Source organism: Esox lucius, chromosome 13 (assembly GCF_011004845.1).
Source record: "Esox lucius isolate fEsoLuc1 chromosome 13, fEsoLuc1.pri, whole genome shotgun sequence".
Lineage (NCBI taxonomy): Eukaryota > Metazoa > Chordata > Actinopteri > Esociformes > Esocidae > Esox > Esox lucius.
The window spans coordinates 38,387,587-38,405,373 of NC_047581.1; the positions used below are offsets into that span (position 1 = coordinate 38,387,587).

At 45.8% G+C, this 17,787-nt stretch overlaps 1 protein-coding gene across 7 annotated transcripts in view; it reads left to right on the plus strand.

Annotated features, from left to right (window-relative positions):
* LOC105008031 (transducin-like enhancer protein 4) overlaps positions 1-16,113 on the plus strand; it is a 25,426-nt gene extending 9,313 nt beyond the window's left edge. For 2 of the 7 annotated variants that reach the window (XM_029124773.2, XM_029124774.2), the window contains exons 8-21: positions 3,647-3,663; positions 5,679-5,801; positions 6,321-6,374; positions 6,577-6,732; positions 6,829-6,982; positions 8,949-9,142; positions 9,266-9,342; positions 9,443-9,692; positions 9,797-9,829; positions 10,018-10,265; positions 12,035-12,182; positions 13,901-14,051; positions 14,233-14,309; positions 14,992-15,801. In XM_029124773.2, coding sequence (XP_028980606.2) covers positions 3,647-3,663; positions 5,679-5,801; positions 6,321-6,374; positions 6,577-6,732; positions 6,829-6,982; positions 8,949-9,142; positions 9,266-9,342; positions 9,443-9,692; positions 9,797-9,829; positions 10,018-10,265; positions 12,035-12,182; positions 13,901-14,051; positions 14,233-14,309; positions 14,992-15,099 — 1,790 coding nt within the window. In that variant the 3' untranslated portion in view covers positions 15,100-15,801. Of the gene's footprint in view, positions 1-3,646; positions 3,664-5,678; positions 5,802-6,320; positions 6,375-6,576; positions 6,983-8,948; positions 9,143-9,265; positions 9,343-9,442; positions 9,693-9,796; positions 9,830-10,017; positions 10,266-12,034; positions 12,183-13,900; positions 14,052-14,232; positions 14,310-14,991; positions 15,802-16,052 lie in introns of those variants that run through there. The other 5 variants (XM_029124777.2, XM_029124776.2, XM_029124775.2 and 2 more) reach the window with 4 other exon arrangements.
* Positions 16,114-17,787: the final 1,674 nt, after the last annotated feature.

The window sequence follows — 17,787 nt, forward strand, 5'->3', positions numbered from 1 at the left end:
CCCTCTACCGCACTCACAGTCTGACCTCTCTATCGCACTCACAGTCTGACCTCTCTACCTCACTCACAGTCCGACCTCTCTACCGCACTCACAGTCTGTCCCCTCTATCGCACTCACAGTCAGACCTCTCTACCTCACTCACAGTCTGACCTCTCTACCTCACTCACAGTCTGTCCCCTTTATCACACTCACAGTCTGTCCCCTCAACCCGAAACCACAGTCTGTCCCCTCTACTGCACTTACAGTCTGTCCCCTGTTCCGCACTCACAATCTAAAAACTCTACCAAACTCACAGTCTGTCCCCTCTACCGCACTCACAGTCTGTCCCCTCTACCTAACCCACAGTCTGTCCCCTCTACCGCACCCAGTCTGACTCCTCTACCGCACCCAGTCTGTCCCCTCTACCGCACCCACAGTCTTAAAACTCTACCACACTCACAGTCTGGCTCCTCTACCGCACCCACAGTCTGACCCCTCTACTGCACCCAGTCTGACCCCTCTACCGCACTCATAGTCTGTCCCCTCTACCGCACCCACAGTCTAAAAACTCTACCGCACCCACAGTCTGTCCCCTCTACTGCACCCACAGTCTGTCCCCTCTACCGCACCCACAGTCTGTCCCCTCTATCGCACCCAGTCTGTCCCCTCTACCGCACCTACAGTCTGTCCCCTCTACCGCACCCACTGTCTGGTCCCTCTAACGCACCCACAGTCTGTCCCCTCTACCGCACCTACAATCTGACCTCTCTATCGCACCCACAGTCTGTCCCCTCTACCGCACCCAGTCTGACTCCTCTACCGCACCCAGTCTGTCCCCTCTACCGCACCCACAGTCTTAAAACTCTACCACACTCACAGTCTGGCTCCTCTACCGCACCCACAGTCTGACCCCTCTACTGCACCCAGTCTGACCCCTCTACCGCACTCATAGTCTGTCCCCTCTACCGCACCCACAGTCTAAAAACTCTACCGCACCCACAGTCTGTCCCCTCTACCGCACCCACAGTCTGTCCCCTCTATCGCACCCAGTCTGTCCCCTCTACCGCACCTACAGTCTGTCCCCTCTACCGCACCCACTGTCTGGTCCCTCTAACGCACCCACAGTCTGTCCCCTCTACCGCACCTACAGTCTGACCCCTCTACTGCACCCACAGTCTAAAAACTCTACTCTCAGTGTGTCTGTGTGTGCGTGATAGTAATTTGTTCCTGCTGTACACAGTGAGCATTACTAATCCCTTACTGAGCCAACAATTGTCCAACTCAAGCACTTAATTACTACAGTGTGTGTACAAGCCTCAATTGAAGTAATTAAGTGCTTACTGGAGCACACATTTATACACATATCTAGAATTGCTCGGCTTCCTCAGAGTGTGTATAGCTGTAACCCAGGGTGATTCTGTAGTGCTAATCATGCAAATCCCCATTTGACCAGAGCCTCTCTGACATAGTTACTTTATTGTTAGTCTAAATGTCAGAGTTGAACTGTGCACCCAGATCGCTGGGTATATACCAGATACATACAGAGTATATACCAGATACATACAGAGTATATACCGGATACATACAGGATATATACCGGATACATACAGGATATATACCGGATACATACAGGATATATACCGGATACATACAGGATATATACCGGATACATACAGGATATATACCGGATACATACAGGATATATACCGGATACATACAGGGTATATACCGGATACATACAGGGTATATACCGGATACATACAGGGTATATACCGGATACATACAGGGTATATACCGGATACATACAGGGTATATACCGGATACATACAGGATATATACCGGATACATACAGGATATATACCGGTTACATACAGGATATATACCGGATACATACAGGATATATACCGGATACATGCTGGATATATAGATATTTACTGGATATATAGATATATACTGGATATATAAATATATACTGGATATATAAATATATACTGGATATGTACTGGATATATAAATATAAACTGGATATGTTCTGGATATATAAATATATACTGGATATATAGATATATACTGGATATGTACTGGATATATAAATATATACTGGATATATACTGGATATATAGATTTATAGTGGATATGTACTGGATATATAAATATATACTGGATATATAGATTTATACTAGATATATGCTGGATATATAAATATACACTCACCTAAAGGATTATTAGGAACACCTGTTCAATTTCTCATTAATGCAATTATCTAATCAACCAATCACATGGCAGTTGCTTCAATGCATTTAGGGGTGTGGTCCTGGTCAAGACAATCTCCTGAACTCCAAACTCCACAATCTCCTGAATGTCAGAATGGGAAAGAAAGGTGATTTAAGCAATTTGGAGCGTGGCATGGTTCTTGGTGCCAGGCGGGCCGGTCTGAGTATTTCACAATCTGCTCAGTTACTGGGATTTTCACGCACATCCATTTCGAGGGTTTACAAAGAATGGTGTGAAAAGGGAAAAACATCCAGTATGCGGCAGTCCTGTGGACGAAAATGCCTTGTTGATGCTAGAGGTCAGAGGAGAATGGGCCGACTGATTCAAGCTGATAGAAGAGCAACTTTGACTGAAATAACCACTCGTTACAACCGAGGTATGCAGCAAAGCATTTGTGAAGCCACAACACGCACAACCTTGAGGCGGATGGGCTACAACAGCAGAAGACCCCACCGGGTACCACTCATCTCCACTACAAATAGGAAAAAGAGGCTACAATTTGCACAAGCTCACCAAAATTGGTCAGTTGATGACTGGAAGAATGTTGCCTGGTCTGATGAGTCTTGATTTCTGTTGAGACATTCAGATGGTAGAGTCAGAATTTGGCGTAAACAGAATGAGAACATGGATCCATCATGCCTTGTTACCACTGTGCAGGCTGGTGGTGGTGGTGTAATGGTGTGGGGGAGGTTTTCTTGGCACACTTTAGGCCCCTTAGTGCCAATTGGGCATCGTTTAAATGCCACGGCCTACCTGAGCATTGTTTCTGACCATGTCCATCCCTTTATGACCACCATGTACCCATCCTCTGATGGCTACTTCCAGCAGGATAATGCACCATGTCACAAAGCTCGAATCATTTCAAATTGGTTTCTTGAACATGACAATGAGTTCAGTGTACTGAAATGGCCCCCACAGTCACCAGATCTCAACCCAATAGAGCATCTTTGGGATGTGGTGGAATGGGAGCTTCGTGCCCTGGATGTGCATCCCACAAATCTCCATCAACTGCAAGATGCTATCCTATCAATATGGGCCAACATTTCTAAAGAATGCTTTCAGCACCTTGTTGAATCAATGCCACGTAGAATTAAGGCAGTTCTGAAGGCGAAAGGGGGTCAAACACAGTATTAGTATGGTGTTCCTAATAATCCTTTAGGTGAGTGTATACTGGATATATAAATATATACTGGATATGTACTGGATATATAAATATACACTGGATATGTACTGGATATATAAACATATACTGGATATATAAACATATACTGGATATATAAATATATACTGGATATATAGATAAAATTCCATCTATCCAGTATTTATGACTGATCCCTTTCTTTGTCTCTGCCTCCCCGTTTCTGTCTGACTGTCCTGGACTTCACTGCTTCAGAAAGAGACTCAGTAAAGGTAAGACTCTTCTTTCCTTGACTTCTTGTATCCTCGTTGGTAACAGAGAAAGAAGCAAGACAGAAAACAGGTAGAAAGAAAAGAGAGATAAATAGAATATTCTGTAAGCGGTCGACTGTTCTCACCTCGTCTAGTCTACTCAGTTCTCCTCTCTTCTGCTCTGCTTTTGTTTCTCTCTCTCACACACACACACACATATATATAATATATGTGTGTGTGTGTGATATATATATATATACACACATACAGAGATCCATGATGAGATAACCTTCTCTGTTCAGTCCCAGTCTAATACACTGAACTACAGAATATGTGTGTGAGAGGTAGTGTGTGTGTGTGTGTGTGTATGTAGGTTTGTTGCACTATTCAGTATCAGCTCTGATGGGTAAGAAAGACAGAGAGATGATGAATGTCTTTCATTACAGCATCACAGGTACCACACACACACACACACACACACACACACACACACACACACACACACACACACACACACACACACACACACACACACACACACACACACACACACACACACACACACACACACACACACACACACACACACACACACACACACACACACACACACACACACACACACACACCACCTCCCCCTCACCTCAGCAATGTGTTTAACTCACTGGCCTGCAGTCAGGCTCCATGAAGCCAATAAGCTCTTGGTCGGTGGTCTTCTGTTGCCCTGGCAACCATCCACAGGCTATGGCAACCAACCCTGTAATATGCATGAACATCTGTGACTTCATGTCCTGAGTGTGTGTGTGTGTGTGCGTTTCATTTCTTTCTATGTCTGACTCTTGTTTAAAAAAATGAAACATCTATTTGTTTGTTAGTTTTGATTGTTGGTTTGATGAAGTAGTTCTGATTTCCAGTCATGGTGTTTTCTGTCTGATGTTTCTGGGGGTTTCTGTAAAGCTTTCCCAATCAGATTAAATTGTTGTCAACAAAAAAAACCATGAGATTAGAATCTTAACATTGTAGGTGATGTATAGTGGAGGTATTTTCAGGTGTTTGTGGTGGTCTAGTCATCCAGTAGATCAAAGGTCAGTGTCCTGTATGGCTCAGTTAGTAGAGAATGGTACTTTCAGTGGGTTCTTGGTTACATTCCCACAGGGGCAAACAATGCTAAATCATTAACCATATTCACTCCTATCGGTCACTCTGGTGTGATCACAACGGCCAACATGTGTTGTTGCAGTGTTGTTGCAGTGTTATTGCAGTGTTATTGCAGTGTGGTTGTAGTGTTATTGTAGTGTTATTGCAGTGTTGTTGCAGTGTTGTTGTAGTGTTATTGCTGTTTTGTTGCAGTGTTGTTGCAGTGTTGTTGCAGTGTTGTTGTAGTGTTATTGCTGTGTTATTGTAGTGTTGTTGCTGTGTGGTTGTAGTGTTATTGCTGTGTTATTGTAGTGTTGTTACTGTGTTGTTGTAGTGTTATTGCAGTGTGGTTGTAGTGTTATTGCAGTGTTATTGCAGTGTTGTTGCAGTGTTGTTGTAGTGTTATTGCTGTGTTATTGTAGTGTTGTTGCTGTGTTGTTGTAGTGTTATTGCTGTGTTGTTGTATTGTTGTTGTAGTGCGCGTTTGCAGAGTTTATTTCTCTCCAGCGTGTTGATGGAAGCTTTAGATGGAACGACTGCTATCAGCCTGTCATCTGGATAGTCTCAATGCAGTTCCACCCTTCACATCTGCAGACATTGATTGGTTAGGACCAAGGCAAAGAGTAGGGAGCACATAGAGCTAGCTAACACACACACACACACACACACAGAGCGGTTGCCAGTCTTCAACACACCAGCAGCAAGATAAAGGCCAGTGAAAGGGCAGGAGGAGTGAGAGTAAAGGTCAAGGTAAAGGTCAAGTTGAATTCTCCTCTCCTCCCTTTTCTCTCTGTTTTATAGTCTCTCTCCTTTTCTCCCTTTATTCTGCTACAATTGGAGCGTTAACACAGTGCAAAAATCGTACTTTTAAATGACTAATCGCTCTCTCCCTCGCTCAGAGTCTGTCTGTGTCCCCATCGGCTGGGTTCCGACCTGGAGAGAAGCATCGGAGTTCAGGAGACTTCACCTCTGACAGCAAGAAACAGAAGATGGATGACAAAGAGTTAACCTCCACACGATATGTGAGTTAGAACTGCTGCTCAACACCTCCACACCTGTTCGTTTACACACCTCGACACCTGTTAGTTTACACACCTCCACACGTCAGTTTACACACCTACACCTGTTAGTTTACAAACCCGTTAGTTTACACACACGTTATTTAACACTCCTCCACACGTCAGTTTACACACCTACACCTGTTAGTTTACAAACCCGTTAGTTTACACACACGTTATTTAACACACCTCCACACATGTCAGTTTACACACCTACACCTGTTAGTTTACACACACGTTATTTAACACACCTCCACACCCCTGAATGGCTCGGCGGTAAGGTCACTGCCCACAGTCAGCTGGCTCATTAGACCAGGGTTCAAATCTTGATGGGGGTTAGTAACAGAACAGGGCTGCCTTGACTCACCATGCTCTAGTGACACCTTGTGGTGGCTGGATTAGACTGAGTGGTTGAGCTGGCAGTGTGATAGGAACTAGAATAATGAAAATAGACTTGTTTGATCTTTATTGTGACTTTCTCAGGACAGTGACGGGGAGAAGAGTGATGACAATCTGGTGGTGGATGTCTCCAATGAGGTCAGCCGTCTGTCTGCCTGTCAGCCGTCTGTCTGCCTGTCAGCCGTCTGTCTGCCTGTCAGCCGTCTATCTGCCTGTCAGCCGTCTTTCTGTCTGTCAGCCGTCTGTCTGCCTGTCAGCAAAAATAATGAATAGAAGAATGTTATTAGTTAAATCAAGAGCACTTCTATTCACTCCTTATTTCACTTTTAACCCCCCCCAGGATCCTGTCTCTCCTAGAGGAAGCCCTTCCCACTCCCCTCATGAGAATGGATTGGACAAAAGCCGTCTGCTGAAAAAGGAAGTCCCTCCTCTAAGCCCTGCCTCCATAGCGTCGTCCAGTAGCACACCCTCGACCAGGTCCAAAGACCTCAACGTGGTCAGTCTCATCAGGGCCTGCACCCTTTCCTCACAAAATGATTTATTAAAACTGTTTGAGTTTTTGAGTGAATTACAACAAATTAAATTCTTTCAGAATGAGAAATCCAGTACCCCCACGCCTCGATCAGATGCCCCCACCCCTCGTTCAGACGCCCCCACCCCTCGGTCAGATGCCCCCACCCCAAGCAGTACCTCAACCCCTGGTCTGAGACATGCAGGGGGGAAACCCCCTGGAGTTGAGGGCCTAGGTGAGAATACTCAGCACCACCAAATTAACATAACAACACACATACATTCAAATTCCACACAGCAAAGCTGCCCATGACCTCTGACCCAGAGCAGTACTTGTCTAGTCTCTTTGTTTTTTTTGTCGTATGTAGTCCTGTGGTGTGAGGCCATCTACACTCCCAAACCCGACACCAAATCTGTATTGATAGTTGAGGGGACTAAGGTGCGACTTCCAGGGCCATAACTAGATATATTGGGATTTAGGTTTAATTTGATACAGTTGCCCTCAGAAAGTATTGAACCCTTAGCTTTTTCAAAATGTTGTTGTGTTCTAGACACATTTATAATTGATTAAATAGTATCTTTAAAAAGTAATAAAACGGAAATATCTCACATATCAGATCCTTCATTCAGAGACTTTGGTTGCGATTACAGTTCCGGTCTTCTTGGGGTTTCGTCCACAAGCATTGTACACCTGGATTTGGGTATTTTGTCCCCTTCTTGCATGCAGATCCTCTCAAGGTCTCAGATTGGATGGGAAATATGTATCTGCACAGATGATCAATTGGGTTAAAGCCAGGCTTTTCCTGGACAACTCAAGGATTTTCCCAGACTTGTCATACAACCACTCCAATAATATAAGATTAATATTTAGCTCTGTTCTTCCTTCCAACAATCCTGACAAGTCTCCCAGTTCCTGCTGCTGAGAAGCATCCTCGTAGCATGATGCTCCCACCACCATGCTTCACCATATGGATAGTATTTGCCAGTTGATGATTGGTACCTTGTTTTCGCCAGACGTATCACTTGGAATTCAGGCCCAGTAATTAAATTGTGGTCTCATCAGACTACAGACTTTTTCCTCATGCTCTCAGAGGTTTTCAGGATCCAAGTCATATGCCTTTAACTCAAGAGTGGCATCCGTCTAGGCACGCTACCATAAAGGTCTGATTGAAGGAGTGCTGCAGAGATGGTAGAACCTCCCAGAAGGACAACCATCTCTGCAGAGAAACACTGGAGCTCTGTTAGAGTGGCCAGGAAGGTGACCATTCTACAATCTGGAAAATAGTAAAAATGACAAAATACCCTTGAATGAATTGTTGGGTCCAAACTTGTGACTTGTACTGTATATAGGATAAAATGGTCATTATGAGGTATTTTGTGGAGATTTAAAGTCTTTAACACAAAAAATGTGGAGGAAGTTATTAGCAAAGACTTACTGTTATTAGCACTACTGTGGATATCAAATGAGAGGACCATTTCCAGAATAAGCACTTCCCTCAGTCCTCCCAGCAACAACAACAAAAATAAGCACTGAACCTCAGTCATCAGCACTGAATCTCGGTCATCAGCATTTAACCTCGGTCATCAGCACTGAACCTCAGTCATCAGATATGAACCTCAGTCATCAGCACTGAACCTCAGTCATCAGCACTGAACCTCAGTCATCTGAATTGAACCTTAGTCATCTGAATTGAACCTCAGTCATCAGCATTGAACCTCAGTCATCAGTATTGAACCTCAGTCATCAGTATTGAACCTCAGTCATCAGTACTGAATGTATATCATCAGCACTGAACCTCAGTCATCAGTATTGAACCTCAGTCATCAGTACTGAACGTATATCAATTGCACTGAACCTCAATCATCAGCACTGAACCTCAGTCATCAGCACTGAACCTCAGTCATCAGCACTGAACCTCAGTCATCAGCACTGAACCTCAGTCATCAGCACTGAACCTCAATCATCAGCACTGAACCTCAATCATCAGCACTGAACCTCAGTCATCAGCATTGAACCTCAGTCATCAGTATTGAACCTCAGTCATCAGTACTGAACGTATATCAATTGCACTGAACCTCAATCATCAGCACTGAACCTCAGTCATCAGCACTGAACCTCAGTCATCAGCACTGAACCTCAGTCATCAGCACTGAACCCGGCTCCTCGCTGCTTTTGTAACATGTTTGTTGTCATTGTTCCAGTCTCTGGCCTGCGAGTTCCCATGGCGATGCCTTGTCCGTACCCTGGGGCTTTCAGCATGGTCACCCACCCAGGGCTCAACGGGCTGAGCAGCGATGTGGGCGGGGCCGGCGCGGCCTACGCCTCCCTCCATCTCTCCCCTCAGATGAGTGCAGCTGCTGCCGCCGCTGTGGCAGCCTACGGTCGGTCACAGGTGGTACGCCCTCCTCCGCTCAACCACACCGGGACACGGACAGGCAGCTCACACGCAAAGATGATATCTGGAGAGTGGAATGTGTGGAAATATTAACATCTCTTCCGTATGTTTTCCGTCCTCCAGGTGACCTTTGACCCGCATCACCACATAAGAGTTCCCGGTCTTCCTCCCAATCTTTCTAACATTCCTGGAGGAAAACCGTACGTCACATCCCTCATACAGTAAAAGTTGTGTTCATAGACACAGATTTTCAGTGGAATATTACTCAGAATAGAGATATCGTCTCTTCACCATCTCCAGGGCCTACTCCTACCACATCAGCACTGAGGGCCAGATGCAGCCGGTGCCATTTCCTCCGGATGCCCTGATTGGCCCGGGGATTCCGCGACATGCCCGGCAGATCAACACGCTGAGCCACGGAGAGGTGGTTTGTGCCGTCACCATCTCCAACCCCACCAAGCACGTCTACACTGGAGGGAAAGGCTGTGTCAAGATCTGGGACATCAGCCACCCAGGGACCAAGAACCCTGTGTCTCAGTTGGACTGTCTGGTGAGGAACCTGTGATAATAATGACTGAGATTGGAAACATTGCTGGATTAGTATTTACTACCATTTGTTATGTTCTACCCGTATGTTCTCAATGGGCTGGGCAGTTCATTCTGGGACAAGGAGTTAACTTCTTCAAGGTCAGAATGGGAGGCACTTGAGGTCTAGCACTAGTTCAAATGCAAGAAACAGAAAACTCAACAGTATAATTTTTTTCTGAGATATTAACCATTTTCTTTGTGTTCTTGTACCATTTTGGAATTATGACTTTTTTGTCTTCTTAATATTTTTTGTTGATTTTAATAAAGCACTTGTGTGTGTGCACCAGAACAGAGACAACTACATCCGCTCCTGTCGGCTACTGCCTGATGGGCGGACTTTGATTGTAGGAGGCGAGGCCTCCACACTGTCAATCTGGGACCTAGCCACACCCACGCCACGTATCAAGGCAGAACTTACATCCTCTGCCCCAGCATGCTATGCCCTTGCCATCTCCCCAGACGCCAAGGTCTGTTTTTCCTGCTGCAGTGACGGGAACATCGCCGTCTGGGACCTGCACAACCAGACCCTGGTCAGGTAGGAGGGCAGGGAACATAAACGTTTGAACCTCCAAAACCAGAGACTACTCAGATAGCATAGGAACATGTGATTGTTCAGATACTTCTGGATGAATGTAGAGAGATCTTTCAAGGCTGGTTTGGGGCTGGTCAAAGTTGAAAAAAGGCACAGAGAATAAATGACTACCTTTTGCTACTGGAAAACAAATATTCTGTCAGAGGGAGGAGGTGTGGCTATCCACTGTAAGGAGGTATGGTTATCCACTGTAAGGAGGTGTGGCTATCCACTGTAAGGACAGCCAGCAACCACCTGTCAGTTACTCAGCGCTCTGTCAGTTGATCATAGTCTCTGTCAGTCCAACAAAGTCCCTTTCAGTCCATCATAGTCTCTGACAGTCCATCATAGTCTCTGTCAGTCCAACAAAGTATCTGACAGTCCATCATAGTCTCTGTCAGTCCATCATAGTCTCTGTCAGTCCATCATAGTCTCTGTCAGTCCATCATAGTCTCTGTCAGTCCATCATAGTCTCTGACAGTCCAACAAAGTCTCTGTCAGTCCATCATAGTCTCTGACAGTCCAACAAAGTCTCTGTCAGTCCATCATAGTCTCTGTCAGTCCATCATAGTCTCTGACAGTCCAACAAAGTCTCTGTCAGTCCAACAAAGTCTCTGACACTCCATCATAGTCTCTGTCTAAACCTGGTTTGGCCAAACGTAAAAAATGCTTTTGGAGGATAAAAAAAATAATACATAAACCCACTTTTAAACATATTAAACTAGATTGAAAGTATTTAGAACTATTTATGGACCTATGAATGTTTAACTGCCCTTTTCAGTCCTGACTTTTTTTTTTTTACCAACAAATCGTACATTCCAAAACAAATGGCCCTGAAAATCCACTTTGGATTTGGTCATAAGAAACTCAAATGGCCCTGAAAATCCACAAACCTTGGTCATAAGAAACTCTTCAAGGGAACATACAGGCAAGCAATCAGGAAAGAAAATGCAGCTGCTTACAGCTCTGATATTTGAGAACGCTGTCATCACTGACAAAGAATAGAATGGTTAAGAGGCTTAAACGGTCTCTTTGACAGGGCTGGGGACACATTTTAAATGTACATTCCCACTTCCAACACTGCCGCCCAGAATATCATTTTCCCGTCAGAGTCACCCTATTTATTCTTTCAGACACTGCTGTAAAATCTGGACCATTGTCTGCCTCTATAATGCCAGCCCCTATCTATCTGCTCGTTGAACCTCTTAATCCAAACATCTGAAATCCTGCCAGGTTGGAAATCTGCAGCCTTCCACCTCCATTTTTCATAGAGCGCAAACATCACAACTGTTATAGACCTCTCAATCTCGCCTCCCTGATGCCTTCCAGACCTTTGTAAAAATGGCCACCCTCCCAATTCCTAATTAAGATGACGTAGTAAATCACCATTCTACCAATCCGATTTAATGCCCCCTTCCACACTTATCATTGTAACCTTTACATCCTGGTTTACAGACCTAAATAACTCATCTCTATTTGTCTACCTGTATATATTGCATGTTTGGTTGTTTTACTTGAACATCATGTTTATATACAAGACTGTGCAGAAGTCTTAGGCCACCTGAGAACATTGTTTAAAGCTATTTATCTGGAGTGTTTATTTGCTTGTGAAAACATACATTCGAACAATGTAAATATGTGGACATTTGAAAATTGGTTGTCAACTGACTGAACCGGTTAAATGAATGACAGATGAAGTGTGCCACATCCTGGGTGGTAATGTGTGTGTTCAGGCAGTTCCAGGGTCATACAGACGGGGCCAGTTGTATAGACATCTCCCATGACGGAACCAAACTGTGGACTGGAGGTCTGGACAACACCGTCCGCTCCTGGGACCTGAGAGAGGGACGACAGCTGCAGCAACACAACTTCACCTCACAGGTAGCCCCCCCCACCCCCATATTCATACACTCACCCTCCTTCCAGGTATGTTCTGGATTTAAGAGAAACTAGAGACAGAGCCTCTGATGACCCCTCCTTCACATTAACTGGATTGGTGGGAGAGAACATCCTCCAACCAGAATGTTCTTGTCACATTAGGTTATCACACACTACCGGTGTTAATACGCTGTGTGTTTGTATATGTTTCTAATATTGTGGGGACAGTGGTGTCCCTAAACTGTGATTTTACTAATGGGTACTTTATTCCTGTCCCCATTTTATGGAATGTTTTTACTTGCTAAAAATACAAGCATAAGAATCTCACAAAAGTGAGTTCACCCCTCACATTTTTGTAAATATTTCATTATATATTTTCATGTGACAACACTGAAGAAATAATACTTTGCTACAATGCAAAGTAGTGAGTGTACAGCTTGTATAACAGTGTACATTTGCTGTCCCCTCAAAATAACACATCACACAGCCATTAATGTCTAAACAGCTGGCAACAAAAGTGAGTACACCCCTAAGTGAAAATGTCCAAATTGGCCCCAGTTTCAACACTCATGCAGCCCCAAACCATGACACTCCCACAAGAATGTGAGGGGTGTACTCACTTTTGTGAGATACTGTAAATGACAGATATATGCAGTTATTGTTGTATGTTAATGTTACAAATATTGTAATTTTTTTACAAAATTGTTCAGAGGAACTGAGATATTCCCCATTTACTTTGTTGCCGGTCTGTCTATCAGTTTTCATTGACACACTTTAGACACTCCTCCCATCACAAAGCACCCTGGACTAACTAGTACTATCCTTCCCATCACAAAGCACCCTGGACTAACTAGTACTATCCTTCCCATCACAAAGCACCCTGGACTAACTAGTACTATCCTTCCCATCACAAAGCACCCTGGACTAACTAGTACTATCCTTCCCATCACAAAGCACCCTGGACTAACTAGTACTATCCTTCCCATCACAAAGCACCCTGGACTAACTAGTACTATCCTTCCCATCACAAACCACCCTGGACTAACTAGTACTATCCTTCCCACCACAAAGCACCCTGGACTAACTAGTACTATCCTTCCCATCACAAAGCACCCTGGACTAACTAGTACTATCCTTCCCATCACAAACCACCCTGGACTAACTAGTACTATCCTTCCCATCACAAACCAACCTGGACTAACTAGTACTATCCTTCCCATCACAAACCACCCTGGACTAACTAGTACTATCCTTCCCATCACAAACCACCCTGGACTAACTAGTACTATCCTTCCCATCACAAACCAACCTGGACTAACTAGTACTATCCTTCCCATCACAAACCACCCTGGACTAACTAGTACTATCCTTCCCATCACAAACCACCCTGGACTAACTAGTACTGTGCCGGTGTTGGAACAGGGAAGACGAGGAGAGGACATTTCCTGTTATTGTTGTATTCATTGTTGTAAACGTTAGAGGCATGATTCCACACAGTGCTCCTTTAAGTTACAATTTGGGGTTGGGTTGGAATTAGGGTAAGGCATTAACGGGTAAATACAGTGTAAGGCATTAGGACCAGATTCATTTTAGGCATAAATGTTAGGGTAGGGTTCATTTGAGGGTAAGGTTTAGTCTTAGGATCTGCAAAAGTATGATTTTTAAGGACAACTTTGCCATCTCCATTTAAATTGTTAAGTAAACGTGTGTGTTCTCCCCAGATATTCTCCCTGGGCTACTGTCCTACAGGGGACTGGCTGGCCGTGGGCATGGAGAACAGCAACGTGGAGGTCCTCCACCACAACAAACCTGACAAGTACCAGTTACACCTCCATGACAGCTGTGTTCTCTCACTGAAGTTTGCCCACTGTGGTACGTCTGTCTGTCTGGTTCTCTACCTGTCTGTCTGGTTCTGGAGGTAATGGACAGTGGTACTGTAATGTGTCCTGTCTGTCTGGTTCTGGAAGTAATGGACAGTGGTACTGTAATGTGTCCTGTCTGTCTGGTTCTGGAGGTAATGGACAGTAGTCCTGTAATGTGTTGTTTACTGTAGGGAAGTGGTTTGTGAGCACTGGGAAAGACAACCTCCTGAACACATGGAGGACCCCTTATGGAGCCAGTATCTTCCAGGTGAGGAGTCACTTCAGAATCGCAGAACATTTAACAGAAATAAAGGAAAACACATGATCTCTCTCTCCCTCCCTCTCGCTCTTGGTCCCACCCCCTCTCTCTGTCCCTCCCTCTCTCCCTTGGTCCCACCCCCTCTCTGTCCCTCCCTCCCTCCCTCCCTCTCTCTCTCTCTCTTGGTTTCACCCCCTCTCTCTGTCCCTCCCTCCCTCCCTCTCTCTCTCTCTCTCTCTTGGTCCCACCCCCTCTCTCTGTCCCTCCCTCTCTCTCTTGGTCTCACCCCCTCTCTCTGTCCCTCCCTCCCTCCCTCCCTCTCTCTCTCTCGGTCCCTCTCTCTCGCTCTCTCTCTTGGTCCCACCCCCTCTCTCTGTCCCTCCCTCTCTCTCTGTCCCTCCCTCTCTCTCTGTCCCACCCCCTCTCTCTGTCCCTCCCTCTCTCTCTTGGTCCCTCCCTCTCTCTCTGTCCCTCCCTCTCTCTCTGTCCCTCCCTCTCTCTCCCTCCCTCTCTCTCTTGGTCCCACCCTCTCTCTCTGTCCCTCCCTCCCTCTCTTTCTTGGTCCCACCCCCTCTCTTTCTTGGTCCCACCCCCTCTCTCTGTCCCTCCCTCCCTCTCTCTCGGTCCCACCCCCTCTCTGTCCCTCCCTCCCTCTCTCTCGCTCTCTCTCTCTGTCCCTCCCTCTGTCCAGTCTAAGGAGTCATCCTCAGTGTTGAGCTGTGACATCTCTGGAGATGATAAGTACATTGTGACTGGCTCTGGAGACAAGAAGGCCACCGTCTACGAAGTCATCTACTAGATCTCACCTTTCCTGACCCGACCAACAATTCTCCATGACTACAAGTCTACGAGATCATCTACTAGACCTGACCTTTCCTGAACTGACTCCCCTCACCCCAGGATTGCCTGTGTCAACTACCATGTAAATACAGACTGATTCTGGATCGGTTACTGCCATGTAAATACAGACTGATCCCTGATCGGTTACTGCCATGTAAATACTGCCTGATCCCTGATCAGTTACTGTCTTGTAGATACAGACTGATCCCTGATCAGTTACTGTCTTGTAGATACAGACTGATCCCTGATCAGTTACTGTCATGTAGATACAGACTGATCCCTGATCAGTTACTGTCATGTAGATACAGACTGATCCCTGATCAGTTACTGTCATGTAGATACAGACTGATCCCTGATCAGTTACTGTCATGTAGATACAGACTGATCCCTGATCAGTTACTGTCATGTAGATACAGACTGATCCCTGATCAGTTACTGTCATGTAGATACAGACTGATCCCTGATCAGTTACTGTCATGTAGATACAGACTGATCCCTGATCAGTTACTGTCATGTAGATACAGACTGATCCCTGATCAGTTACTGTCATGTAGATACAGACTGATCCCTGATCAGTTACTATCTTGTAGATACAGACTGATCCCTGATCAGTTACTGTCTTGTAGATATAGGCTGGTCCCAAGACAGGATGATAACAGGATAATGTAAATACAAACTACTTTGTAAATAAGGATTTAACGTGCTGACTATTCCACACATGTTAGCCCCTCCCCTCTAAGCATTAACCTGGCTGTAAACCCTAACTATCTGGACAAACAAAAGGCCTAAACAGAACTGTCCAGCTCCCAGAATCCTCTTCAGACCAGTGTGTTCTGTTAGCCAACAAACTGCTGAAAAACACATCACACCAGGAAATGATTCCTTATCTTGATACATTTCTCCAAATCCCAGAAAGCAGCCGGGTTCCACCCCTCCCTCTGATCAAGGCCCCGCCCCATCAAGACCCCACCCCGCCCCATCAAGACCCCACCCCGCCCCATCACTACACTGCCTTTCAAGTGAGCTGTCTTTTTGTACTCTGTATGCCAGGACCAGTGGGGGAGCTGTTCAAGAAAATAACTCGGCACTGAAATCCCCAGCTCACACTGTAAAACTCTTTAAAGTGGCTTTATTCTCAAACTCGTTTACAACTCTGAATCAGCAGTCTTATCTTAACGGTAAACACAATCATCTGAGGAATCAGTAACTGGAGAGAGATTAAACAATTGATGCTGTGGACATTCTGCTTTGACTGACACCTTAAAGACATACCAGCCAGTACATGATGATTGCTGTAGAAATGGAAGTCTTACAATGAAAAGAAACAACCTGTTGTTGAACTGATTTCTTTAATACAAAATGCCTTCTGTCTGTTTTTCTAGTTCATGACGTCTGAATTTAATAAACTTTTCTGTGGAGTAAATGTGGTGTTTTTGGCTCCTCCCTTACACATGCAGCAAATCATGTGATCAGCTCCAGGGCTATCACTACTCTCCACATGTTTTACTCCAAAATCCAACAGGATGTGCCGGCTTTTGCTGCAGCCCTTCTCAAATACAACTAGCTGTAATGCATTTTTAATAATTACTTGTGTTTGTATTCGGTTTGGAGAGAATATCTGCAGTCAGACTTAACTACCTAGTGTCTCCCCCCCCGTGTAGACTTAACCACCCAGTGTCTCCCCCCCGTGTAGACTTAACCACCCAGTGTCTCCCCCCCGTGTAGACTTAACTACCCAGTGTCTCCCCCCCGTGTAGACTTAACTACCCAGTGTCGTCGCCCCCCCCCCCGTGTAGACTTAACTACCCAGTGCCCCCCCCCCCCGTGTAGACTTAACTACCCAGGTCTCCCCCCCCGTGTAGACTTAACTACCCAGTGCCCCCCCCCCCCCCGTGTAGACTTAACTACCCAGTGTCGTCGCCCCCCCCCGTGTAGACTCAACTACCCAGTGCCCCCCCCCCGTGTAGATTTAACTACCCAGTGTCCCCCCCCATGTAGATTTAACTACCCAGTGCCCCCCCCCCCCGTGTAGACTTAACTACCCAGTGCCCCCCCCCCGTGTAGACTTAACTACCCAGTGCCCCCCCCCCCCGTGTAGATTTAACTACCCAGTGTCCCCCCCCCATGTAGATTTAACTACCCAGTGTCGTCCCCCCGTGTAGACTTAACTACCCAGTGCCCCCCCCCCCCGTGTAGACTTAACTACCCAGTGCCCCCCCCCCCGTGTAGACTTAACTACCCCGTGCCCCCCCCCCCCCCGTGTAGACTTAACTACCCAGTGCCCCCCCCCCCCCCCCCCCCGTGTAGACTTAACTACCCAGTGCCCCCCCCCCCCCCCCCGTGTAGACTTAACTACCCAGTGTCCCCCCCCTGTGTAGACTTAACTATGGAGAGGAGGGGATGATGGAGAGGGAGGACAGGGGATATGGTAGTATTAGACTGAAGGATACTTGTGGCTGAAGCACTCCTCTGACACTCATCACAATTTAACGAAATAGATAATATGGAGGGGATTGAGAATGAGTGGATGAAGATAGGATGAGGGAAGGAAGAAGGGAGGATAAGGAGATGAAGGGGAGATAAGTATGAAAAGAGGATGAAGGTAAGACAGGAGGATGAGCATGAAGGGAGGATGAGGCTTAGACGG